The 25521-nt window shown below is 44.3% G+C and overlaps 1 protein-coding gene across 1 annotated transcript in view; it reads left to right on the top strand.

Annotated features, from left to right (window-relative positions):
- The window catches only part of SPCS3 (signal peptidase complex subunit 3), a 71546-nt gene that overhangs the window by 34184 nt on the left and 11841 nt on the right, over window positions 1-25521 (top strand). The window contains exons 3-4 of the mRNA XM_085641865.1: window positions 2352-2428; window positions 23477-23592. Of these exons, the coding sequence (XP_085497991.1) occupies window positions 2352-2428; window positions 23477-23592 (193 nt within the window). The remainder of the gene's footprint in view (window positions 1-2351; window positions 2429-23476; window positions 23593-25521) is intronic.

The following is a 25521-nucleotide window of genomic DNA, read 5'->3' on the forward strand; positions in this document are numbered from 1 at the left end:
TGGTTACTCCACATTGTTTATACGTGTGCACTCTGGATTAAAATACTGTTATAGATTTACATACCCATTCATGGTGTGTCTCCACATACGCGAGTGATTTTATCATTCCATTTCTTCTTAGTCATGTCTCCTGCTTTTGTAGTCTAAAATGTTGTTCTCAGTTTCATTTCAATTTACCAGTTCAGACAATCTGGATGTAATTGCTGTTGCCCTGGGGGTCCTCCAAGTCCTGCAATTAAATGCTTGACTAATAAGGCTAGATCTGTTAACTTGCTTGCAAGTTTGACTTTATATCCATCCCAGCAAACAAGTATCTGGTTTCCTCAGGTCCATTGCTCTGGTTGAATATGTCGCAATAGTCGTAATTGTACAAATTAAGTATTTCAAGGATCCATGTGCCTAGGACAAAAGACATGAGCAGCACAGCATCTCATCTTAATTTTATTCTATGTCATTTCTTTGTGTGGGCTGTAGGTTCCAGCCCTTCCTCTCAGAACCAACAAAGACAAGATGTGGAGTACCCCAAGGATCCTCACTCAGCCCGACCCTCTTCAACATCTACATAGCCCCCCTTGCAACCATCATCAGAAATCACTGACTCAACATTGTCTCCTATGCCGACGACACCCAGATCATCCTCTCCCTCACCAAGGAACCCAACATCACCAGTCACAACTTTCAAGAAGAGATGAAAGCCATCGCCAGCTGGATGAAGGACAGCTGCCTGAAACTCAGATCAGAGAAAACAGAAGTCCTCATCCTTGTCTCCACCCCCTCAGCATAAGACTACACCTGCTGGCCTCCTGCCCTCAGAACACCCCCCCCCCCCCAACCCGACAGACCATGCACAAAACTTCTGCATCATACTGGACTCTTCCCTCCCCATGAACCGCCAGATTAACGCTGTATCCTCTGCCTGCTTCAACACCCTCCGCATACTCCAGAAAAAGTTAAGATGGATCCCCTCCGAATCCAGAAAAACGGTCACACACCCCCTCATCACTAGCAGATTGGACTACGGCAGTGCCCTCTACGCCATAATCAACAAAAAACTCCTTCGCAAGCTCCAGACCATCAAACGCTGCAGCCAGACTGATCCTGGACATCCCCTGCTGCAACCACATCACCAAACACCTCTGTGACCGCCACTGACTCCCTATCGAAAGAAGAATAACCTCCAAGCTCCTCGCGCATGCATATAAGCCCCTCCACAACATCAGACCAGCATACCTAAACAACCGCCTCGCCTTCCATGCACCCAAGAGAAACCTCCGTTCAGCCAACCTCTCTCTGAACACCATTCCATGCATCCACTAGACCAGAACGGGTGGAAAGTCCTTCTCCTACCGCACAGCCAAGACCTGGAACAACCCCCCCCCCCCCCCCCCTCCTTTCACCTCCGGCAAAGCCCTACACTGCTCCAGTTCAGGAAGGACTTCAAGACCTGGCTTTTTCAGATGACCACAGCACCCTACGGAGCTGCCCCCGTGCCTCCAGACCCTCACGGGTAAGTAGCTGCGCTATTACAACCCCTGATTGATTGAAGGTTTCCTACAGTAACTCTGTTCAGTCCATGTTCGTGATTGGTCTAGGGGAGCATGACACACACTGTTGCCCCGCTGAACTTTATGAATGAAAACACAGTCCCTCTTTTAGGAGTTGCCTTGCGGTCTCCAGCCTCTCCTCCTGCGCACACACATCATATGGACAGCCAGTGTGTGATGCTGATTGCTAGTGGCTAGAGGTGGTCTGACCCAATAGAAGGAATCTGTTGTTAACAATTGCTTACACAGAATGTAAACTGCAAAACCGTAATCGCCACAATACTCTTATAAGCTGATTTAAAAGTAAGAGACATCAAACAAACAATGTCTGAAGGGGGCTGACCCAAAATAGCCAACAGCTGAAGAGGACTGATCCAGGGCAAGTGAGGATAACATGTTACATTGACTTACTAGCGGTCATTCTTTTAGGTGCTATGGATGCCTAGTCATGGACCTGGTTTGTACTCTCCTTGGCAGTAATGTTTATTTTTTATTTTTTATTCTTCAATTTAGATCTTAGTTGGCAGGCATTGTTTTGACTTGATGCCATTTTATAAGTTTTATTTATCTGTCTCCGCTTGCAGGGTCTTAGTTAACTATAACATGCCGTTATTTTAATTCGTTATTTCAAATTTTTCTGCACAATTTAGTACTCGCATGTTCCGATTAAAGAGGTTAAATAAATCCAATTCTAACTCTGAAATTACACGAATTGTGACTTGTTGTCTATCCTAAATCTATAATGATTCATAAATTGGTGAATAACCGTTACAGACTTTTTTGTTTTCTTTAACTTTAACAACTCACATCTGCAGCCAATATTTGACTGGAATGTTAAGCAGTTATTCTTATACTTGTCTGCTGAATATTCAACAAGAAGTAATGTAAGTATATATCCCCCATCCTGTTTTCCAGATACGTTAATTGTGATCTTGACATTAGTCTGTACATTTGTTATTAGTTTGTCATTTAAAGGAATGTTCTTTTTCTAGTATTTAAAATGATTTGTTTTTAACTTTCTTTCTTGGATCTTTTAGCTTTTTTGATATGTTTTAAAAAAAAGATTTCCCGTCAAGTGTTGGTAGTATTAGTTATTTACCTTCTATTCAGAAAAATAGTCATGGGTTATGTTAGTTTACTGCTCTTGTCGTCGTCCTTTCTAAAAAGTAATTAGGAGGTTAAACTTGGGACTAATGTTGAATGTGCATCTGCTCTTATAGCCCTAAAGTAACAGAAAAATGGAGGAAGTCTAACTCTCTTCAAACCGTTGTGCTAGATTGGATGAATTCAAAATGTATTTGGAGCTTCAGTTGGTCTACCCATCCTAAAGAAAGGAAAGCGTCCGCACAAATCTCAGTACAGAAACCTTTCTTCACTAAGAATGAAGTGTGTGTGTCAGATTTCTAGACTATCGGGGAAAAAGGATATCAAGTAGATCGTATGAAAGTGAAACAAAAAAGACTGGAGATTGCGAGAGATCCAAAAGCTGTAGGATAATCCTCGTATTGGCCAGTTCATAGTGAAAACATTTTTGGACCCCAGCAAAAGAATTGATAATCCAGAAATTAGGAGAATTAGGAAATTGAACTTAAAAGAAAACATACATAATTGTTATTATATTTTGTTTTAATGTGCGAACTCTGAAAGTCATGAAAAGGAGGAAACAATTTAAAAATGAAAAGGAACGTGGTAAGCAAAATGCTGTAACTTAATGCTCTACGCATTCTTGAGAGTACAGCTCAATGCTTTACCAATCAAAAAAAATAACTGGTAAGCATTGTATTGGATTTGGACCAAGAGCCAATGAAACAGCAAGGTTAAAATAATGTGTACCTTGACAAAGAGTAGCTACTTAAATTTGTTTTGAGATAGTAGATGTGCTTTCTTTCTCTCTCCCCCCCCCCTCCCCCTCCAACCGGCAGTCTGTATTTGTGTGGTACATGGTTATTATGAGTGGCGATGAATCTGCTTGCTGGCTTTGCTTGAGGCCTACGGGTGACCTACTGAAAACAAGTAGGTGACTGTAAAAGTGCCATATTTCTGCATGGTTTCCCCCATTTTTTGCCAAACTGCTGATGTACTTTGACTGAGTGTGCCCGGGGTTCCTGTCAAATAGATACCCAGGGCCTATGTTCTTTCCCTAAACTACATTTAAAACAAAACCCCAATTGGCGCTCTTTGGCCACAGGTCAGTCCCTTGTAAATGGTACCATAGGTACCAAGGGCACTGTGGGGAAGGCTTGTAAGGGCTGCAGCACTTATTGTGCCACCCTTGGAGGCCCTGTACCTTTATACACACGCACACACCCACACTACCATTGCTGGCTGCGTGTTTTGGTGCAGAACAAAGTGAAGAGTCGACATGGCACACACCCCTGTGTGCCATGCCTGCAACCCACTGCCCTGGCAAAGGTCAGCCACCCCTCTAGCTCGGTGCACTATACCAGTGGTGAGGGTACCGGTGCATGAGCTGTGTCCCCCCTACAGTTTCCAAGTCAATTCTTAGACATTGTAAGAGCAGTAATATGGTGCTGGGAATTTGTCATTACAAACTCCTCAGCACCATAATGGTTTTACTGAAAATGGAGAAGTTTAGTATCAAACTTCTCAGCACATTAAACCCACGCTGATGCCAGTGAGGGATTTACTGAAAAATGCACTCTGAGGGCATCTTAGAGATGCCCCCTGAAAAACAACCTAACACTAGTGTCCAGGCTGAGTGGCTGCTCGTCAGCTTCCACCACCAGACATGTTTCTGTACTCCTGGGTCGAGAGCCTGCACTCAGTCTGAAACAATGTACATCCTGGGACGAGGTGCCAAGCCTCCTCCCCCAGAATGAGCAGGGTCCACAAAGGGGAAGCTTCAAAGGCTTGCCACCTTTGTGAGATACCTCAGCCATTTGCTGCTTCCAGAAACTGGTCCCCACTGGTTCTGACCCCCACTTTGGGCGGGAGAATCGGCGGGAAAACCAAGTGAGGAAGGGAGGTGTGCCCACATTTGCTAAACCCACTTCTCGGGTGGGGGAGGCGAGGTGAAGCACAATTCTCAGTCCCCACCATGTTGCAGATGGGTGGACCCAGCCAACCAGTGAGAGGCATATGCCAACCTCCCACTGCAGGGTGGCATAGTAGTGAGTGTGCCCACCCCAAGGAAGGTACCGACCAAGAAGAAGGACCGAAGACGCCGTGCTGAAACTAAGAAGAGGACGACGCCTACTAACTTGGCCCTAGCACTACTGGCCTGTTCCCACCTCGAACCCGCAATAGCTTAATCCTGGTGTGCACTGCAGCCAGCAGCTTCAAGAACCCGAAGGACCTGCCCTGCCTTCCAAACCCAAGACTTTGTCTCCCGTGAGCACCGAAATTGCTCACCAACAGACTCTGGCCCCAGCCAAAACTGAGTCTGCACCCGATGCCTACGGGCCGAGATCGAGTGGCCCAATACCAGGAGGTGGTCTCCCCGGCGATCCTGAACTGAGATCTGGTGATCGCTGACCTGCCTCGACTCTCCAAGCCTGCAGTCTCTTTCTGGAGGACCCCCAAGACCGGAGCTGGTAAGAAAACCAGACGCCTAAAGACATCCCTGCACTCGACGTCCCGTGGCCTGGGGTGGCCCAACCGACGGTGCCCCAGCATCCCCAGGCATCCTAACTACTCCAACCGGTGGTCACCTCCAGAAGATCTTTGTCCCCGAGCCTGCAGTCTTTGTTGCAACCCGATAAACCCCATTGTAAACAGGGCACCTGACGCCAAAACGGCATCCTACACCTAGCTGTCCCTGCGGGTGTACTTTGGGTGCTAACTCGGATCCCCCTTGGCCCTGAGCATAACACCAGGAGCATCGCTCCCACAACATCGTGGCCTGCTCATGAGCAGCCACCAACCGGAGGCTCCGTATACCCCACTGGATAACATTGGGCCTCAGCACTCTACAACCGGCCGGCCTAGTGCCGCTGAGGGTGTTTCAAGTGTGCATTCTTGATCCTGGGGGAACCCTGGTTCTAACCCCAGAATACCAACTCCCGTACTTGCCTGCAAACCGTTACCTTCAATTTTCTCCATAGGAATGCATTGACTGATTTTCCTTAAAGTGTGGAGTTGGTTTGTATGTATGGAACATTGAAAAACTGCATATGTACAAAAAGTGAATTACTTACTTTTTGTCTAGGAGATGTCTGTGTGATAACTAGGCGTTTCACACGGATTAGCAAAAGTAATCTGAAAAGTAATCCAAAAAGTAACGTACATGGTAACTGAAAAGTAATTTTGAAATATTGACTTGCCTGTATTTCAACCAACTGCATTTGAACCTGCATGCAACTGTAAATCAGTGCATACGATTTTGCAAAGCATTTATTCCACTTACCTGCACCAGGCTTGGCTTGGTTCTAGAAATAAAATAACTAAATAATAATTATCATACAAATATATTGGTCTGAGTTCAGTCTTTGAGTGTGTGACATAATTTGCTGCCTGAGTGTGTACAACAAGTGCTTAACACTACCCTCTGATAAAGCCTTACTGCTCGCCCACACTACCACAAAGAGAGAGTAAGGTGCTATTTACTTTTACCTCTGCTTACCTTTGGGGTTCCACTGGACTCTGTGCACACTATACCTCATTTTGGTATAGTGTATATACAGAGCCAGCTTCCTACAGTGATTACTTGCTCGAGAGTCGGGAGAGAACAAGAAGGTACATATTGGTGTCAACTGGATGAAATAGGTTTAAACCAATCTGTGGCTGGTGCACAGGGAAACATACATTTTGTGGGCCTGATTATCGGCAATGGGAACAAACCATGCATACAAGAAGCAGCACAATGTAAATGAAAAGACATGCTCTTGCTTGAAGATTTTCCTTTTTTGTGGGGAAGAAGGGACCTTTTGTTCTGCCTGTTACGTTCACTGGCTATATAGATTCATATGGTTTAATAGACACACTTGGCGAATTAACACCATGACCAGTATTTCTTTTGGTCAGTTGGCAAAAAGCAAATGTTTAACCCAAATAAGAGGATGAAACAAGGAGCATGACAGTTCTTCAGTATTCTGATAGGTTAGCTAAGCCTGTGAATGACGTGCACGTTTTGAGTTTCATGTTCTTGAATTGAAAGTAGAAAGGCATAATTATCGATCTGGATATTTTATGGATTATTCAGACTAACTTGTTTTTGGTTTTGTTGCTGCATATTTGTGGTTGGTCTTCTTTCTGTTTTCTGGGATGGAGCAGCACAAACATGACTTTGTAAAGATTGTTTGTAGAGGGCTGATAATGGTACTTATGCAGTGATTATCTGGGGGAAAAGATTGGTAGGACTGGGGTATGCTGTTGTAAAAGAAGGTAGAAAATAACTCCTGTGGAATTCTGTCTTTTTCTGGCATATCTTCCTAGTGAAATAAGTCAGTTGCAATCCTTTTCTCCCAAGTTAAGCGGTGTACACTTTGGCAGTCTGTTTGCATCAATTCAGCTTGTTAGGCAAGAAGCCCATTGGTTCACAAAGAAAGATGATGTCAGAGTTCTTTATTGCCCGATGATAAATTGATAAACCAACATTGTGTTGTGGAAGATAGGTCCTTTCTCTTGGTGGTTGATGCTAAATACTTGACATCCCACTTGCCCAAGATAAGAACCAAGGCCTTAAGCATTACATCAGCTTTAGTTCATTTTAACACATTTTATAGTGGGTTGTCTATTCACCTTCTTCATAAGACATTCATTTCCTGGAAAGTAATAACTGTATTGTTGTATGGGTGTTCCATTCCTCCTGGTGTTTCAGATGTAAAGATGAATCTGCTCCTTTGACAAAGTATGTGGAGTGTGCATTTCTTCAGAAGAAAGCCAACCTGACAAGAACGTTTCTAGGATCCAGAGATGATGACCGTTATTTGTCCTAATTTCTGAATCCTGGATTGCAGGACATTGCCTCGTGTCATTTTGGGGTTAATCCCAGCTAGAGCATTACAGTCTATGATAGCCTTCAGAGCTAATGAAGGAAGGTTCATTTGGACTTTGATTTTTTAAGTTATGACTCATTTCATCGAACCTATATTTGCATCATATTTTTGAAAAATATTCTAATATTGTGTTCTTTATAATCGCTGAGTAGAATGGAACGTCTAGATGTGGTATTTACAATGGGAACTTTTTTTGTGTGTGCTATAAAACTTTTGAACTTACAAGTGCAAATTTTAGTGTTGGCTCTTTTAATTTTATGTTTTTAAAGTCTGTTTCAATAAAACACAAATATTGTTACTGATACCCCAAATTCCACAGATTGGCCATTGTCGCACCAGTAAACAATAAGATATAAATCCTTTTCTAGTAGTGTTTAGAGTTAATCTGGAAGATACTTTGGGCCTGATTACAAGTTTTAAACTTTAAGTTGTAGCGGCGGAGGACCAACGGCTGTGCCACAATGTGACATTCTCTGCGGGACTGGAGCATATTATAAGTTCTCCTACCACCGGGCCATTTCATGGCAGGAGCCCCACCTTGAAAAGGCTGAAAGTGCTAGTACAAAGTGTGCCCTACAGGGCCCCCAAGCCCCCCCCCCCCCCCGCCATGGGGATGCATTCAAGGGGGCACCACATGTGCCCCCTGTCTGTATACCCCCAAAGTTCCAGCACGGCGTGGACATCACCGTCCATGCCGTGCTGGAATCTTTTTGCCATTCCCATTGGGGTGCCTGTTTTCCATGTACTACCATGGAAAAGGTGGAGAACCATCCACCTTACATGAGTTCAACTAGTAATAAGGCAGGCGGTCCTTGCACAGCTTTGGTGCAGCCATGCCGGCAGAGAGGTGCAGCAACTGCGCCAAAGTCGTTATCAGCCCCTTAGCAATTACCCTGTTTTCAGGAAACAAATGTTTTTTCCTTGTGTAATACCTATAATTAAAATGTTTCACTTATATAAAAAGGTATACATTATCTGTCGTGAATCTGCAACCCTCGTCACCAATGAATGCAAACATTTGCCTGTACCCAGGACACCCAGAAACTATGTACATCCCCTGTATCGTTTTTTGTGTGACATGCTTTAGCACCAAAGTGAAATGAATCTCAGTCCTGGCCAGGTCACACTTTTAATGTAGCTCTCCATTCTTGATCAAACAAAGCTGACAGCTTAAATCCTAACCCTGAAATTGTGAAAGGCTATTCAATTTGTTCCTTCAAGATCTATAAGCAGATCTTAAATAATTCTGAATAGTTCGGCACATTCTCAATAACTGCTGCTTTACATCCAGTACAGATGTCTTCATTCCAGTTTTGTGATTTTTGGAATGGTGAATAGTAAAATTTCCAAACAAAATAAAGTTGATACAAACAATTGGTGGTATACAATAGGTGAGTGGCGATCTCAGATTATGCCACCTATATCAAGTAATTATAGCAAAATCTGCCACGGTGCATCAGGTAGGGAAAACCCACCACATCCCCAAGTGCGTGGTCACCAGACCACTTTTACTACAAGAAACAAATCCTCTGCACACGTTTCAAAATATAAGCATGAAATAGCATCTATATATCACAATATGGCATGTTTTGTATTTATCGTGGTCCTTTATTCAGGTTCGTCTGTAAGCGAAGTAGTTTCTGTACTTTGTGGTTACTTTATCCTAATGGTTTAATATGAAGGTTTTATTGGGGTAGCTCGGTTTTGTGTAGAGCTATGATTGTAACTGTCATTGCCATAATGGGAACGTTCGTAATTATTGCACCTTCAAATATGGCGCCTGAAGTAGGCTTTGAATTTTGTTAGTCCGCCGTTTATGTTTCCCACATGCGGCTCTAATAAACAGAACAAGGAACATGGCGCTTAAGTTACATGCCACATTTGCGGTGCGGGAGAATACGGAGAGGATCCTGCCTCGATACGGGAGGTGAGAGTTCTGAGGTTTTTATCCTGTTGCTTGTCGTGTTTTCTTAAGGAATTGAGAGGGAGGACCTAATTTTAATATGATGAGATAAATATCATATCGTAGGGCTGATATGATATAGAATGCGGGAGATTCGTTAAATATGTACTTATGGGAACTGTTGCGTCATGCGGATCCAATAGGAAAAAGTATGAACTTATTTTGAATTGCGTAACCTTAACCGTTCATTACACATTGATTTTAGGTGATATTAACAACAGTATTCAAGAGGGGGCTCCTAACTCAGGGAATGTTTCTTCTTGTATTATGATACTATATAGGAGGATGTTGGGGATACGCTGCCCGTGGAATTATTTCTCTAGGTGAATAATACCTTTGGAAAGTGGGATGAAGTTGTTTGCATATGGTGAGTGACTCTTTTCTTTACCCTCAGGTAGTTAGTGTCTATGATATGGTTTATTTTGCCGATCATAGGTTTTGTTTGTTCTTCCCTCCCAGAATTTTATATATAAGAAAAGATTGTTGTTTTTTAGACATTGAAGACTCGAGGATATAATCTACTATATTTAAGGTTGGTAGTCCTTAATATATTGCGCTTCAAATATGGGCGGTTTTGGTTGTGATCTCATTAGTGTGGTGCCCTTCTCACAATGCATACATTGTCATTGTTTGATGACTATTTTCTCGGTTTCCGCTGTATGATTCTTTTTCTTTTCGGTGGAGGTTTATAGTATGATAAGGTATGAGGTAGATGGTAATGATTTTGTATAATTATCCGTTACAACCCTGAAGAAGTCTTTATGGAATATTGTAACCATAGACGAAACACGTGTTGGCTGCATGATTCAAGAATGGAACTTGTGGTTTAACAAGTCCTCCGTGAACAACTACGAGAATGGAAAAATAAAGATTTTGAACGGATATTGGACTTTTCCACTATTTCTAAACTTCTGACACTGATGTGAAATTAATACTGATAATGTTTTACTGTTGGTCAGGGAATGAACTTCTGTTTTAGTATCTGTACGTCACTCGGTTCGTTTCTTAGCCAACACGTGTTTCGTCGCTGTTACATGGGATTACCCCACGACTTCTTCAGGGCTATTGTCCGTGTCTTGAACTCTTATTTTTGGTGATACTTCCAACCTGAAAAGTTTGTCTGTAAGTGGAGTAACAATATTAAAGATGTCGTCCCCTGTGGTTATACTTTTTCTTTAGTCTTTGTTTTCTAGTAAAGCGCGTAAGGTTGCAGAATAACAACCTGCTGCCCAATCCGGCAAGCTTATTGGAGGTCGGGAGGGAGTTACTGCCCTATCTCTCCAAGCAAGCGGTACAGCGAAATAACCTGCCCCGGTTTTGCTGTTTTGTAGACTACACCACGGCCTTTGATAGTCCATCAAGGAAGACTATGGGCAAATCTCTAATCCTGGGGGATCCAAGTGACCCTTTTAAATAGCAAAAAAGGGCCTCTATTAGGGGACATGGGTCCGGGTTAAACTAAGCCTGACTACTGCAACCTCGAGAGTTGAAACTAACACTGGGCTAAAGCCGGGCTGTGTTCTGGCTCCATTATTTTTTAACCTGTACACGGCAGACCTGGGAAAAGCTCTGAAAGACGCCAGCCTAGTACCTCCGAGATTAGTCAAGATGACCCTCGCTACTGTTCAGTATGCGGACGACACAGTAGTTGTGGATCACACCAGGGTGGGGCTCCAAAGAGCTTTAAAGAGTCTAGCAGCGTATAGCAAGGAAAATAGCCTGCAAGTAAACAAGAGCATGACCAAGATAATAATCTTTGGCAAGTATCCTTAAAAACACCAAGTGTCCTGGACTTTGGGCGACCACCGAATTAGGACAGCTACATTTATCTGGGGGTATGGCTAACAGAGAGGGCCAAGGCAGCCAAACACATAGTTAATCCCAAAAATCAACAGAATAATTCTTTCACTTAGATGCCTAAGCTATCGCCTAGCAAGTCCATCAGTAGAGCCCATGTTTGCAGTCCTCAGGGCAAAACTTATCCCTGCAATCAATTATGGCTACCTTGCCATCCCAGGCACATTATAGAAATCTATCACAGCAGCCCAGACAAATCCCTATAAGATCACTCTGCAGGCATCCAGACAAGCTAGGAATACCAGGCTAAGGCTGGAATTAGGTTTAAATAGACTGAATCAGGCTCTACAGGGGGACTAAATTGAATATTATATCAGAGTGCTAAAAAGCTCCAAACTCTACCCTCAAACAATTCCTGAAAACGATTTTCATGACAGCTGGATCTCTATCGCACTCTAAGCTGGACCAGGCCATAGGTACACTGAAAATTGAGGAAGAAAGTATGTCACTACATGAAATCCCACAAACTGCATGGGCAGATGTAGTGAAGCGTCCGGTCCAGTCCATCTCGTTTGAACTGGATCGCGCTTCACTCCAGTACAACTCCCATACACTAGCACTTGAAGTTCATATATTTCTGGGAAAGCACAACCTTACTTGCGAGATCCACTCAGTCCAAGCCAGAAGGAAAATCCTGTTTCTACGTTTTATCGCATTTAAGATCCTGGACTTCAACCCAACATGGGCACGAAAAGACAACACTGTTTCCTGCCGGATATGTAACTACCATAGAGAATCCTGGTTACATTGCTTATGCTGCGGCCCCACTCTGGTCAGTGATCGCAATCGTTTGCTACGTCCCATCCTGAGGGACAAGGGCTTTAGAACCTGCAGGGCCACTTCGGATTGGTGCTTCTCGGAAACTGCTACCAGCTTACTTGCCAGAATAGGCAAGTTCATCCATCAAATTAGAATCGCACTTGACATCCAGCAAAAGGTGGTAGGAACTAGGGCCAACATCATTCAGCAACTGAACCAGCCAGCGCCCTAGCCCCGTTGGATGTTACTCAATCCAGAGGCATCCTAACATACACAGAAAGGCAGACGCAGGGCAGAGAATGGAGCATATCAAGAATTCTCATCAAAGCCAATCGACCGTACTAATGCAACCACCGCGACGGATCTCATAATACCATTAAACTTTTAATAGGACTTGGCGAAGTTGGAGCGAACTAATATTTTAATGAGCTGCTTTCTTATTTGAGCATATCAAGAATTCTCATCAAAGCCAACTGACCGCACTAAGGCAACGACCGCAACAGATCTCATAATACAATTGAACTTTCAATAGGACTTAGCGATTTTGGAGCAAACTATTAGTTTAATGAGCCGATTTCTTATTTGAAATTATTTTTAAAATCCAGTTTGTAGCCATAGAAGGACACAAAGTAGTAATCAGGGACATGTAGACGGCACATTTTTACCTCGACCGCCGGTAACCTTCAGGGAAGAGGGCGGATGGGTGGAGGGGTGCTGCTCAAGTGTTTTTTATACTGTGAAGATTTTAAGTAATCGTACGGTTATGACATTTTACTTGACTTTACTTACTAGAGAAACGGAGTTTAGGTTCCCTGAGCTCCGATTTCAAAAATGCATCTTTTAGTAAAGGTGGTTTTTAAATTGTGTGTTTAAAAATGGCACTTTTAGAAAATTGACATTTTCTTACTTAACTATCCAGTGTGCCTCTGCCTGCCTGAGGAATCAGTGTGTTTTTAGTTTGTCAGGAGCTGGGTTGTGCATTCTCTCCAGACACTCACATAAAGGGAGCTAAGGTGTTCCCTGCATATGATGCTGATGGGCCTACCTAGGCTAGAGTGGTGGAAGGAGTTGTCACTGACATCTGAATAGGCTGTTGGAGGGTTTGCTGAACCAGAGAAACATTGTTTTTTTAATTATTTAAAAAAAAATTATTTTCATATACTGTATACAATCACAAATACTGTTGCTGGGTTAGCCACCACTGGCATATAACGCTCTTACATTGTTGTATTTGTGGTTACCCTTTGCTGGTTACTTTTGACAGCGAAGGAGCTGTAAGGAGGAAAGGACAGAAGTTAGGATTGAAAGAAAAAGGGGGATAGGACAGGCCTTAGAGGTACACATCCTTGACTTTACATTGGCATCGGTTATATCAGTTGCATTTCGTTTTACGGCAAATCAGTGTTATTGCGTCCGCCTTTGAGCCCACCCTGGCTCTGCCTTGTGCTGAGTCTTTGGCCTTGGTTCGGTTAAATAGAAGTGCGGGCCAGTTGATAATGGAGGGTCGTAGGGGTCTAGGAACTTGTCTAGAGCTTCGCACAGTCCCCTTGAGGACGCTTTCCAGGGCGAGTACTGCAGCGCCATCTGGTCCGCTCCCCTGAGGTGTGTGACCCAGTTGATCCATCCTTTGTAGCTTGTTTTGCTTGTGTCCTTCCAGTTGGTGAGCACCAGTTTAATCGCAGCTGTCAGTAGTAGGTCCATTAGTTCCTTATCTCTCTCAGAGGTTCGCATAACCGCCGTGGTGAGGGAGGCGAACTCCCTCGGTAGTTTACATTTAAATACATTGTCCATGAAGTTAAATACCCTTCCCCAGAAACTCTTGAGTGTTGGGCACTGGAAGATAAGGTGCGCTAGGTCCCCCTTCTCTATGTTGCAGTTCCAGCAGAGGGAGTCCTCCCTGAGACCTAGTGTGTGTAGTTGGGCTGGGGTCTAGAAAGATTTGTGAAGTAGCCAGAATTTTGTTTGTGCTAAGACTGGGGTGATCTTATTTTGCGTGGCCGAGGACCACAGAGTATCCCACTCCCGGTCGTTTAGCGGGGTGTGTGTGTGTTTGTCCCAGTATGCAATTGTTTTGGCGTTGCGTTTGGGCGTTTTTGGGCGTAGAAGCTTGTATATTTGCGAGACTTGGTGACCTAGTTTATTAATGTTTGCTACATATCGGAAGATCGAGGGTTGGGCGTTAGTTAGGTTTCTTTGATAGGGCTGTTTTTATCTTCAGGAATCTGTATAGGTCTAGGTCTTTCAGTTGGTGGCTTGCTTTTAAGTCGGAGAAGGTAATGGGGAGTCCACGCTCCTCGCGTTGGTGCGGGTAGAATGCCTTTTTCAATCCATGACTTGTAGGTAAGGGTTTTCCCCTTGTATTTAATCCCTCTATTCGTCCACAGAGATTCTGACTTGGACCCTTTAATGCTAACCTCCATTTTCTTGTCTAATTTTAGGAGTGCTATTTTTGTATTTTTAAAGATGGGTTTAGATGTGTGGGGGTATGAATTTGCCGTAAGTAGGGCTAGGGGGCTCAGGTTGTTCAGGATGGCCTTCTCTACCTGTAACCATACTGGTATGTAGTCCGGCGCCGGGGCCACCCAGTACGCTCCCTGTTTTGCTAGGAAGGCTAGTTGGAAAACCCTGAAGTCTGCTAGGTTAACCCGCCCTGGGCTTTCGCTAGTCTCAGTTTCTTAATACTAATCCTTGCCTTCTTGCCCCGCCAGAGGAATTTGGTGATCATGTTATCGATTTTTCCGATGGAAATAGTCTGTGAGTAGGAGTGGTAGCATGCTTATCAGGTAGTTAATCATCGGCGTGATCATCATCTTTATCATTTCTATTCGCCCCCACCATGTTATGAATTTCGGGGACCATGCCTCCAGAAGGTTCTTAACTTTCCCTAGTAGTGATTTTTCATTATGGTGTAGAGTGTTGATAAGTTCGGTACCAAAGTATATTCCTAAGTATTTGATGTGTCCCATCTGCCATGTCAATCCCGAGTCCCCTAGAGTGTCTCTCGTGCAGTGGATGTTTAGCGGTTTACGTTCGGATTTTTAATTATTCAGCTTGTACCCAGATAGCTTGGAGCATTCTGCTATTGTGGTCATCAGCGCTTTTATCGAGGGCTTTGGTTGCTATGTTATTATCAGAATATCATCTGCGTAAGCTGCTAGTTTTACTACGGTGCCATTGATCTCGACCCCTTTTATGCTAGTGTTTCGCTTTGTCCTGGATGAGGGGTTCAAGGGCCAGAAGGAAGCGTTCCGGAGAGATTGGGCATCCTTGTCTGGTTCCTTGCCGTAGTTTGAAGGGGTCGGAGTATGCCGTTAACCGCTATGCGGGCTGACTGGGTCTGATAGAGGGCCATGATCATCCGTATGTATGCTTCTCCTAGGTTGAAGGCCTACATACACTTCTCTAAGAAGGCCCATGAGACCTTATCGAAGGCCTTTTCTGCATCCAGTGTTATAACTACTGCCGGCTCTGGTTTATTGGAGACTTGTTCTAGTATATGGCAGAAAAGCCATGTATTGTCGCAAGATATATGGTTGCACATGAATCCAACTTGGGAGTTACTTATTAATTTGGGGAGGACCGTGTTTAGTCTGACCGCCAGGATTTTGGTGTAGATTTTACAGTCCACATTGATGAGGGATATGGGTCTATAATTTTTTGGTAGTTGATGGTCTTCGCCCTCCTTTGGGATGACTATTATATTAGCCTCTGTCATGGATTGGGGTACATTTCCCGTAGTTGCATCATGGTTAAAGACCCTTCTCATGGTTGGCACTAATTGGGGTAGAAAGCTCTTGTAGAAATCGCCAGTGTATCCGTCTGGCCCGGGGGCCTTATTTCTTTTTAGTGATTTGACTGCCATTTCGATTTCCGTGCAGTTGATTTCCTGGCCTAGCCTTAGTGTCTGCGGTGTCTAGCTTTGGGAGCCCTAACCTGCCGAGGTATGTTGTGCATTCTCTTGGTTAAGTGTCTGCTCTGACTTGTACAGCTCTGAGTAGAACTCCTGGAATGTATTGAGGATCTCCTTGTGTCTTGTGTGTGTTTTGTTGTTTGAGTCTGTGATTGTTGAGATCGCGACCTGGTTGCGTCTGTGTTTCAGGTATGATGCCAGCAGTTTCCCCACTCTATTGGCTTCGCAAAGGTAAGAGCTTCGCACTTGTTGAACCACAGCCGTGCCCTTTCACCCAGGATTTTGTTATACTCGTATTTGTGCTGTGTTAGTGTTGCTTGGAGTGCATTGTCGTTTTTGGCTTTTACGTGGTCTCGTTCTAACCTTTTTATCTCTTCCTCTAGTTGGTTTATTCTCAGGTTTGTTTTTTTGTTTATTCTTGCCTTCCAATTAATTTACCCCTGATCGTTGATTTAGGGCTTCCCAAAGTGTGCAAACACTCGTCTCTGAAGAATCGGTGTGGGTTAGCTAGTCTGTTATGGTTTCCTCGATTTTCTTTTTTGTTACCTGGGTCTGAAATAATTTCACTGTTAAAACTCCATCTTCTAGGGACCACATTGTTGTGGCAGCGGCTTAATTTTAGACTAATGGCTGAGTGGTCTGAGACTAGTCTTGGTGCTATTTCGCAGTGTTCTATCATATGTGTGTGTTTCCCCCCCCCCCGACATTAAAATGTAGTCTATCCTGGTGTAGGAGTTATGTGGGTTGGAGTAAAAGGTGTAGTCTCTTGTATCAGGGTGTTGTAGTCTCCATGCATCTTTGAGGTTGAATTTGGTGCAGATGTTTCGGAGTGCGGCGTGGGAGTTAGTGGGGTGATCTTGGCAGGAGGACTGTCTATTATGTGATCTAATCGTGAGTTCGTCATGAGGAAGTTTGTCAAGCGTGTCTGATACTTCAGCTCAGAACTTAGGGTCGTCTGTATTAGGGCCATATATGTTCGCTACGTGGAACCGTTCCTCCCCTCTCGTCAGGTGTGTTATTAAGAGACTGCCCTCCTTGTCATGGTAATGGGAGTCTATTGACATTTTCCATCTTTTTTTTTTTTTTTTTTTTGTTTTGCCGGCTGGTGAGCAAGCAGTATGCGCTATCCAATTGGCTCTGACCAGCTTGGCATCTTCCTTGGCTAATTTGGTTTCCTGTAGCAGGATTAGATCGCCTTTTGTTTTTGCTAGATAGTCGATTATTTTCCTGCGTTTAATGGGGTGGTTTAGCCCCTTGACATTGAGGGATATTATATTGAGGTCAGACGTCAGGGTGAGTTTTGTCAATAGCCATCAGGTGTAGTGTGGCGGAGCCGTTTTGTGTGCACAGCCCTCCAGATTCTCCGGCGTCGTCTGTATTTCTGTAGCCCTATGTGGACCCCTTCCATTATGTATTGATTTGCAGGTGAAAAAGGTGTGAAAAGAAGAAAAGCGTGGAAAATAAGAAGGACAGAAAACTAAGAGACCCAAGTGCGGCTAGCACCTGAGCCCCCCCCCCCCCCCGCCCCCCCCCCTCACACTTTACTCGATTGTCGGAGGTGTGACAGCAGGATCGCCATTCCGCCTCCCGGAGATATGTTGTCTGGTTAGTAATCTTGCAAACTCGAATGTCAGCATTGTTCAACTGCGCCGATGAGTACATAATTGTTGTTGTAATAAAAGAGCCACAAGGAAATGGAAAGGATACGATGCCGTTCTGAGTCTTCTTTTTATCTGCTTACTTCTTCACAGTGCGTTCTTGTCGAGGCGGGTTAGTTGGAGGTTGTTGTCGTCCGCTAGTTTGAGGTAGTTGATTGTGTCTTTAAAAGGTATATGCTGTATTGAGGTTGATCCTGGCATCTATAAGGTAGATATGTTTGCAGAGTCATTGCTGATTCTTTATTGAGGCCGTTCAGTTTAAGTGCCTGCTACACTGGTGTTCAGTTCCGGCTACGGTCCTCTCTTTGCAGAGCCGTGTTGTGATGTGTCCATGGATAGAGCTGCTGGGCCGTCTATGAAGCATACCAGGTCTTTTGGGTTGGTAAAGAAGTGATTTTCCCCCTTATCTATTATCTTGAATTTTCCAGGTGCTACAAACGAGAATTTAATGTTTTTATTCCTAAGCCTGTGGCGTAGGGCTAAAAAGCCTTTCCCGGTGTCGACCATGGGTTTAGAATAATCCTGTGTGAGGATGATCTTGTGACCTTTCCAGTTGATCTGGTGGTTTTTGCGGGCATAGTTAAAAATGTCTTCCGTGTGTTGTGATCTCAAGGGTTTGCATACGATAGGCCGTGCGGTTTGGTACGTTGAGGATTTGAAAGCAGGGATTCTGTAGGCTTTATCTAGCTTGTATTGGCAGGTGAATTTTAGGTTGGTGAGCTTGGGGATCAGGTCATCGAGGAATGCTAAGCAGGACCCGTCCGCGTCCTCCGCCCTTTCCGGAATCCCGAGTATGCGGATGTTCCCTCTGTGGTTCCTGTATTCCATCTCTGCTGTCTGCTTTTGGAGAGCCACTGTTAACTCTGATATTGACTTCACCTCTTTGCTCGCGTTGTGGGTAGAGTCTTCTACGTCGCTGATCCTTTGTTCCGCCGCTGAGTTCAGGTCGGCTCTGGCTGCCAAGATCTCCAGTTGGATTGTGTCTGTGGTAAGTTTTGTGGTTTTCGCCAGGTCGTGCACCTCCGCTAATTTTTTTAGTATCATTTCCAGGGTGCTGTTTATGTCTGGTTTTTGTTTGATCGGTGAATATGATGTTGCTGGTTCCCCCTTCCTCTTCTTTAGCTGTTGATGCTGCAGTCTCATTTCTCTGTCTGCCATGTTGCTGTTCTACTGTGCTTGCCTTCTTTATCTTCTGTGCTCCCTTGGCCTCTTGGAGTTTCTCTTTGTGAGTCCTTGTGTGCTCCCCTTTTCTGTGCTTTTATCTGTTTTTTCCTCCGTAGGTTTGTTGCTTTCCTCGTTTCTCTCTTTATTGTTTAGCCCTTTATGTGAGCATCAGCTATCTTTTTAATTGAGTTTCTGTTTCTCCTCAGGTTAAAGTTGGGACCTACTCTGCGGAGAGCTGCCTCACTGTTGTAGTCTAGGCCCCCCCCCCCCATTTTGTACACATCGCTCTTGCGGCAGATTTGTCAGTGGTCAGTAGACATTAGGTCGGGGGCCTTATGATCTCTGCCGCTGTGGTCTCTCCTGTTTGACCCGAGGATTCTCAAACTTCTGGCGCCCCCTGCCTACTACTAGCGCCTTCGCATCGTTCCTGTCTTATAGTAGGCAGGTTTGGGTAACACACTCTGCGTCGCTCAGACCTGTCTTGGCCTGAGGGGTCTCTTGTGGGTCGTTGGGCCCTGTTTCTTGTGTCGGCTTTTTGATTTGCCGTCTTTGCTGGTGTGCCTTACAGGGGGGTCGTTCCCGTCTCAATTTTCATGTTTTGGGTTGTGGTTGTGAGGCTGGGCCGCGGTCCACGTCTTCTCCCCTGCTGCGTTAGGGGCGTGTGTGCACCGCAGTGCTGGCAGGCCTCGCCATCGGCTCGCTCTACCACTCACCTCCGAAGTATAGACTTCGCGCTCACTGCCCGGGTGTTGTTGGTTGTTGATTGTCGGTGCCTTGGTGCGCATGTCCTAAGAAGAGTCTGTTGTGGTCACCTGCTTTGGCCTAAGTAGGCGGTCTGCTCTGTCTCTCGCTGCGCCCACTCCTGTTGTGCCTTCCAGCTCTGTCTTTTGGCATTGGTGGGGGCGGGGGGGGGGGGGAACATGCCCCCAGTCCCAGTGCTCTCAGCTGTGTTGATACTCACTGTCGCCGAGTTCCTCTCTCCTCCAAAGTTAATCTCCCTCGCTCTCTGCCCAGGTGTTGGTTGCAATTAGCCCTGAGAGTGTGTGTTTTTGTTGGCGCTATCTTGCTTTCGCACAGCAACACTCATATATATTATTTTTACTTCTTTTACTCTTCGGCACGTCCCCCTCACCTCTTGCGTTTAGCGTGCATCTGTTAAGTTCATTACCGCTTCCCTGAGGCTCATTAGCACTGGATTTCCACCCTTTCCGTCGTTATTGTGTCTTGCGGGAACCGATTCAGTTTAGTTTTCTCTGGAAACCGGGTGCGGGGTGATCCGCGGATCTGGCCGGAGCGTTTCTCTCTCTTGGTTACTCTGGGTAGGTATACGGGCTGGTCACCCATCCACTCCTCCCGCTCCTGTTACGCCGTTTTGTCCTATCTCGCGGCTCAGGGGGGAGACGCTCGCTCGCCCGTCCCTGTGTGTGCTTCCCAGCAGCTATCGCGCTCACCTTTTTCCCGTTAGCCCGGGTGTCGGATAGTGTTGGTTTGGTGAGCGTGTGGTCTCTTTGTGCACCGAGGAGTCCGTTGTGGCTTCAGTGCGAGTTCTTTGTGCTGGTTGCGAACTCTATTAGTTTCGGTTTCGCCGACGCCATCTTGCTTCCCTTTGTGCTCGCACTGCTTCGTCCCGTTATTTGTTTTTCCTCCCTTCTGTTGGCATCTCTTTACTCGGCTAGTGCGTCATCTTAAAGCGCTGTATTTCTGAGGTCTGGAACTCTTTTATTTTTTTTGTATGGCTGTGGTCTCGCTCGTTACCGGAGTATTTCAGCGTTGTTCTCTCCATTACGGCGCAGTGGCAGGATCAGGCAGCCATCAGCTCTGCCGTCCAAGCCACGCCCCTCCAGAGAAACATTGTGAACCAGGATTTCAAAGGGAAAAAGGAGTATAAGTATTAGACATAAAACCCCAGAACTCTTTTGAAATGAGGAACCTGCCAAGAAGAAATGCTGGAAGAGCTGCCAGGAGGAGTACTGCCCCTTTGCTGCGTGTTTCTTTGTTGTGTTAGCCTGCAGTTGCTGCTTCTGTCTTGAGCAGTAAAAAGACTGGACTGAACTTTCTGCAAACTTTTTTCCTGAGTATCTCCTAGCACTTGAAGTAGAGCTTGCCTCCTGTTAGAGGTCTCGGGAACATCAAAGACTTCATCTGCCAACAGAACTGGGAACTGTGTGTTTTTTGCTGCAACAAAGAAAAAGTAACCTGGTGGTGTCAATGGCTCTACTGCTGACTCCGTGACCTGTTGGCCCTTCAACGAGCACCGCCGCATTACGCACCTCAACCCTGGTCTCATCCACTCAGTCACTGAGCCGCTGCTTGCACCGTGACCTGTGGGCTCCGCACACCGCACCGTCTCACTTCACATTACCGCCCTGGTCTCATTGACGATGCTCCAAGCTGACCTCGCGGCTGCTACCTCCACTGGGGCCTGGGCGCACCACTCGTAAATGACACGACCCACTGCACCATCCCACACCAACACCAGCATCATTGACTCCAGATAGTCTACCGACGACCGCGCTTCAACAGCAACAACAACGCTGCTTAGACCATGGTCTATCGGCCCCGCCCCACTTCGCACCGCAGCTGTTCTCGCCAACGCTTCTGAATGTCTTCACCGAGCTGCTGCCTGCACGGCGACCTGGCGGCGGCGCTACACTTCTCACTGCAGCCCGACGCCTGCCGATGCCAGCGCTCCTGATTTCTACCTCACGGAGTTCAATCTGCAGCGCATGCGACTTCAAGGGCCTGACTACTTGTGCACTGCCGACGCTGAAGCCCCTTCAGAGCTCATCGCAAAGTCCACAAAGCCCTGCATTTCCTAGGTAGTGTTTGCGGGTCTTCCAGATGCCGTAGCTGGCCCGCGACCTCAGTCGGCCTGAACTGTTGGATTTGCTTGTTCACGACGCCGTGATACCCCTGGACGGAGCTATCTACTTTAAGGAACTGTCTTTTAAGTTAATTCTTGCAAAATTCATATTTTTATGACCGTATGTTGGATTTTTTGCATTTTTATCTTTATTTACACAGATAAATATGGCTTTTGTTCTAGAACTGGTGTGGTATCCTATTGTGTTTTTACTGTATTACTGTTAAGTGCAAATACTTTACACATTGCCTCTGGGACAAGCCTGACTGCTCATGCCAAGCTGCCTAGCGGATGAATGGGGGTTATTTTAGAAGAGTAATCCCCTTATCCAGACACGAAGGAAGGGTCCTTACTTGGACAGGGTGCAAACCGGAGACCCCCCATTTCTAACAGGAGTGCATTGGCAGGGCAGAATCTTTGAATTGGTCATATATGGAAACCTTGGAGAGACTAACAATAAAATGGCCGTTTGTCACTGGGTGATCCCTGAGGAAATTTTCATGAATGGTGTACTCTGTTCTGCCAATGATTGGAGTTTCTTTGCAGATTGGTAACTTGTCATTTTGTAATTGAAATGAATTTATATCAATGTCCTCTTACTTGTTTATGCACTTTGTACAGGAGGAACCAATGTTTTCAGCAGTCATGGATGGCAAATTCAAACTTTCATTTTATTTAGAAGAACTTAAGAGGACATTTTGCTTGTGTTGGTTGTTGTGAGTTGGTCTTGTGCCACTATACACATGCACAATATGCATGTCAATGGATCTTGAACAAATTGCTAGTGGTACTGAGTGTGTTCGACGTATACAGCCTTAGCAGTAGTGAAGCCATGCTTGGTGACCCCTCCCTCTTATTGGCTAAGCCTAGCGGGCATCCTTTTGAGCTCATCAAATGAGGGGCTGCATGGTGATGGCCTGGATGCAACTGTGACGATCAGCCAACAGTCGATGCAGCCCTCTGTGTCATCAAACTGTTGCGTCTCTTTGCTGCATCTCTAGCCTCTCTCTGCTTTACTCTCTTTCCAGCTCGAGCACTGGCACAGGACCAGAACCTTTGCCTAAGATGTGGAATACTGCTGCATGCATGTCTTTACCAAATTGGGACCAGGAAGACCTTGTAGCAACAAGCTGGGACTCTTGCCTAGGTGATATTTCATCTCTAAGGATAGAAGACTACTACTGACTAAGGTCCTCATTACGAGAGGCCAGATTTTGCCTACCCCTGGAGTTACTGACACCAGGGATAACGATAACACTAGCAGTGGAGAAAATCTTTCCCATTAAGAGTGGAACTTGACGGTCCACTAAAAAATGAGGAATTACTGAGGGAAAAGTTAATTCTACGTCCGAATTTCCCCAGGCGAATTCACATTTCCTCCAGACTTTCCACATAGATTATTGCAGTTTTAAGCAGGCAGAAATCTCACTGTGAAAGTGAACTTCAATGGGACACGTAACTGCTGTTACAGCCTCCTTGGCAATTAAGAGGGCACATGGAATGAGGTCCTAAGTGTGATTAAGTTTACTTCCTTCTAACTTGTAAATAATGTAATATCTGCAAATGTACGTAACAAATACTTGTTAATGAATTACTCTTAAATTGTTTTTGTTCTAATGGTTTTCTGTTTGTTCTGATCATTGATGCCTGTGAAATATATACCAACCTGCATAGGTAGAGCTCTGCTTAATTGATACCATGAACATTCATTGTGTACTACATATTTACCAAGAATACACTATACTTATATTTATTAAATGTTGTTATATGTTGTTTTGATATGTGCTTATTTACCTTTTAGGCTTTAAATCAGGTAGTTCTATGGGACAAAATCATCCTCAGAGGAGATAATCCATTATTGACAATGAGAGACATAAAGTCAAAGTACTTCTTCTTTGATGATGGAAATGGTCTGAAGTAAGTAACTACAGTTTGTATAATTTTAACCAGTGTGTGTTGGTTTACAATATCACAATTTTCTTTGCACTTCTTTTAAAAGTTTGCTCGAGTTTGATTTGCCTTGCTTCTGTTTCTCTTGACTGAATAAATGTCCAAATGTAAAACTAAATTAAACTACATTTTAATCAGTGATTCAAATGCAACTTTGTTTCTTTTGTGTCTAGTCCTATTGTGAACTGTTGACTTGGTACAGCACTTCATTGTCTTGCAGATAGGTTTGTACTATTCAAGTTACATACAGAGTAAGACTAGAAGAATTAAAATATCTTTGGAAAAAATACATGAGCAGTATGGAATCCTGAAATAAAAGGATATTTTCAAAATGGGCGTTAAAATAAATTTTGCAAGTTAATGGAGATTTAAATAAAAACGTAAAATACAAATGTGGCCCAGTCTGTACACTTGTGAAGAGGTTTGATTCAGTAACCAAAATGGCACTTGTAGAATCAAGCAACCTGATTTGAAAACACAACTTTTCATCACTGCTCAGAAGCCATCTCTTCAATAGATGGTGAACTATGTAAAAAGTGCAGCAATTTGTAGAGCAAATATGCATTTTTGGGGGCAAAAATGTGCAACCAAAAAGACAACGAGCAATGAAGGCGGTAGACGAACATGGAGCAGTATAGGAGGAAAAGCCTCTGAATACCAAGAGCCAATAAACCACAAGCAGGAAATAAAAAAACAGATACAACAGTGATCAACATTTCTTCAACATGACTGATGAAGGAACTACACCAATACTACCACCAATACATAGTTTTCATAAGTCCACGGAATGAACAACTGCTAACAAAGGATGCCACAGTAACTAAGGTTCTATAGACCGCAGACATTGACTCTCTACAACATGTATTTTACCTAAAAAAAATTATTATAGATCCACTACAGGTAACTTTGCAAATCGAAAAGTATTAATCACAATAGATTGACATTAACACATATCAAGCTGGGGAGAGTGGCCTGAAAAGAAAACTTCACTTTACTTTCATCCTATGTTGCCACCTTAAATCAGTATTGACACGTTTCACAACCTTGTGACAAAATATTGGGGAAAAAACTGGACATGGAAACTGGCTCCAACTAAAGGACAAAATGACTTAACCCAGGAAAAAAAAGCACTACTTGAACTCCAGTTAATCGCACAACCTACTAATCAGTCTTTGGACAAAGCTAGACCATCATAATTATTAATTAATCTATATGTATTTCAAGGAAGCTGACTTGCTATCACCAATAACCGAACACCTGATAAAATACATGCAAGAAGAGTACTACATGAAGAACAGACATGGCTTGAAAAAGGACTTTTGATTTGGTATAAACTTGAACTCTTAAGAGGATTACCCAAACATACAAACTATAAAGTTCACCCCAACGATTCATAGAAATCTGCGGCGGCCCAATGATAGACCCATTGTATCATCCATTGCAACTTTACTCATGAACACCTGAAAATTTGTAGACCCTTTCCAATGTTCATTTGTGTAAATTCTCCTTTCATGTGCAGGACCCAAATGACAACCTACAGAAATTAAACCTCATGTAGGAAAAAAATGTAATATGATAAATGCTTCATTAAGCACACAAATGGAAAATAAGCCTTTGCTTTCTTTGTGTGTTCAGTGACCATATAACAATGGTACTGATGACATTTATCTTGGTAAATAATATCTTCCTGACCAGAAAAATTACCAACACACGAGGCGTACACAGATTTCCCCTGCCATAGCAAATCTCTTTTTTAGGATGGTGGGATCAAATGATTGCTTTGACATTTGATGTTGCAAAAACTGTCCTCCGGACTCTTAAGTTGACTCCTTGTTTTTCATCTCAAATAGCATGGAACAGCAAGCAGTTTAGTTTATCAACAATCTAAATGACAAC

The sequence above is a fragment of the Triturus cristatus genome, chromosome 2_2 (assembly GCF_964204655.1).
Source record: "Triturus cristatus chromosome 2_2, aTriCri1.1, whole genome shotgun sequence".
Classification (NCBI taxonomy): Eukaryota; Metazoa; Chordata; class Amphibia; order Caudata; family Salamandridae; genus Triturus; species Triturus cristatus.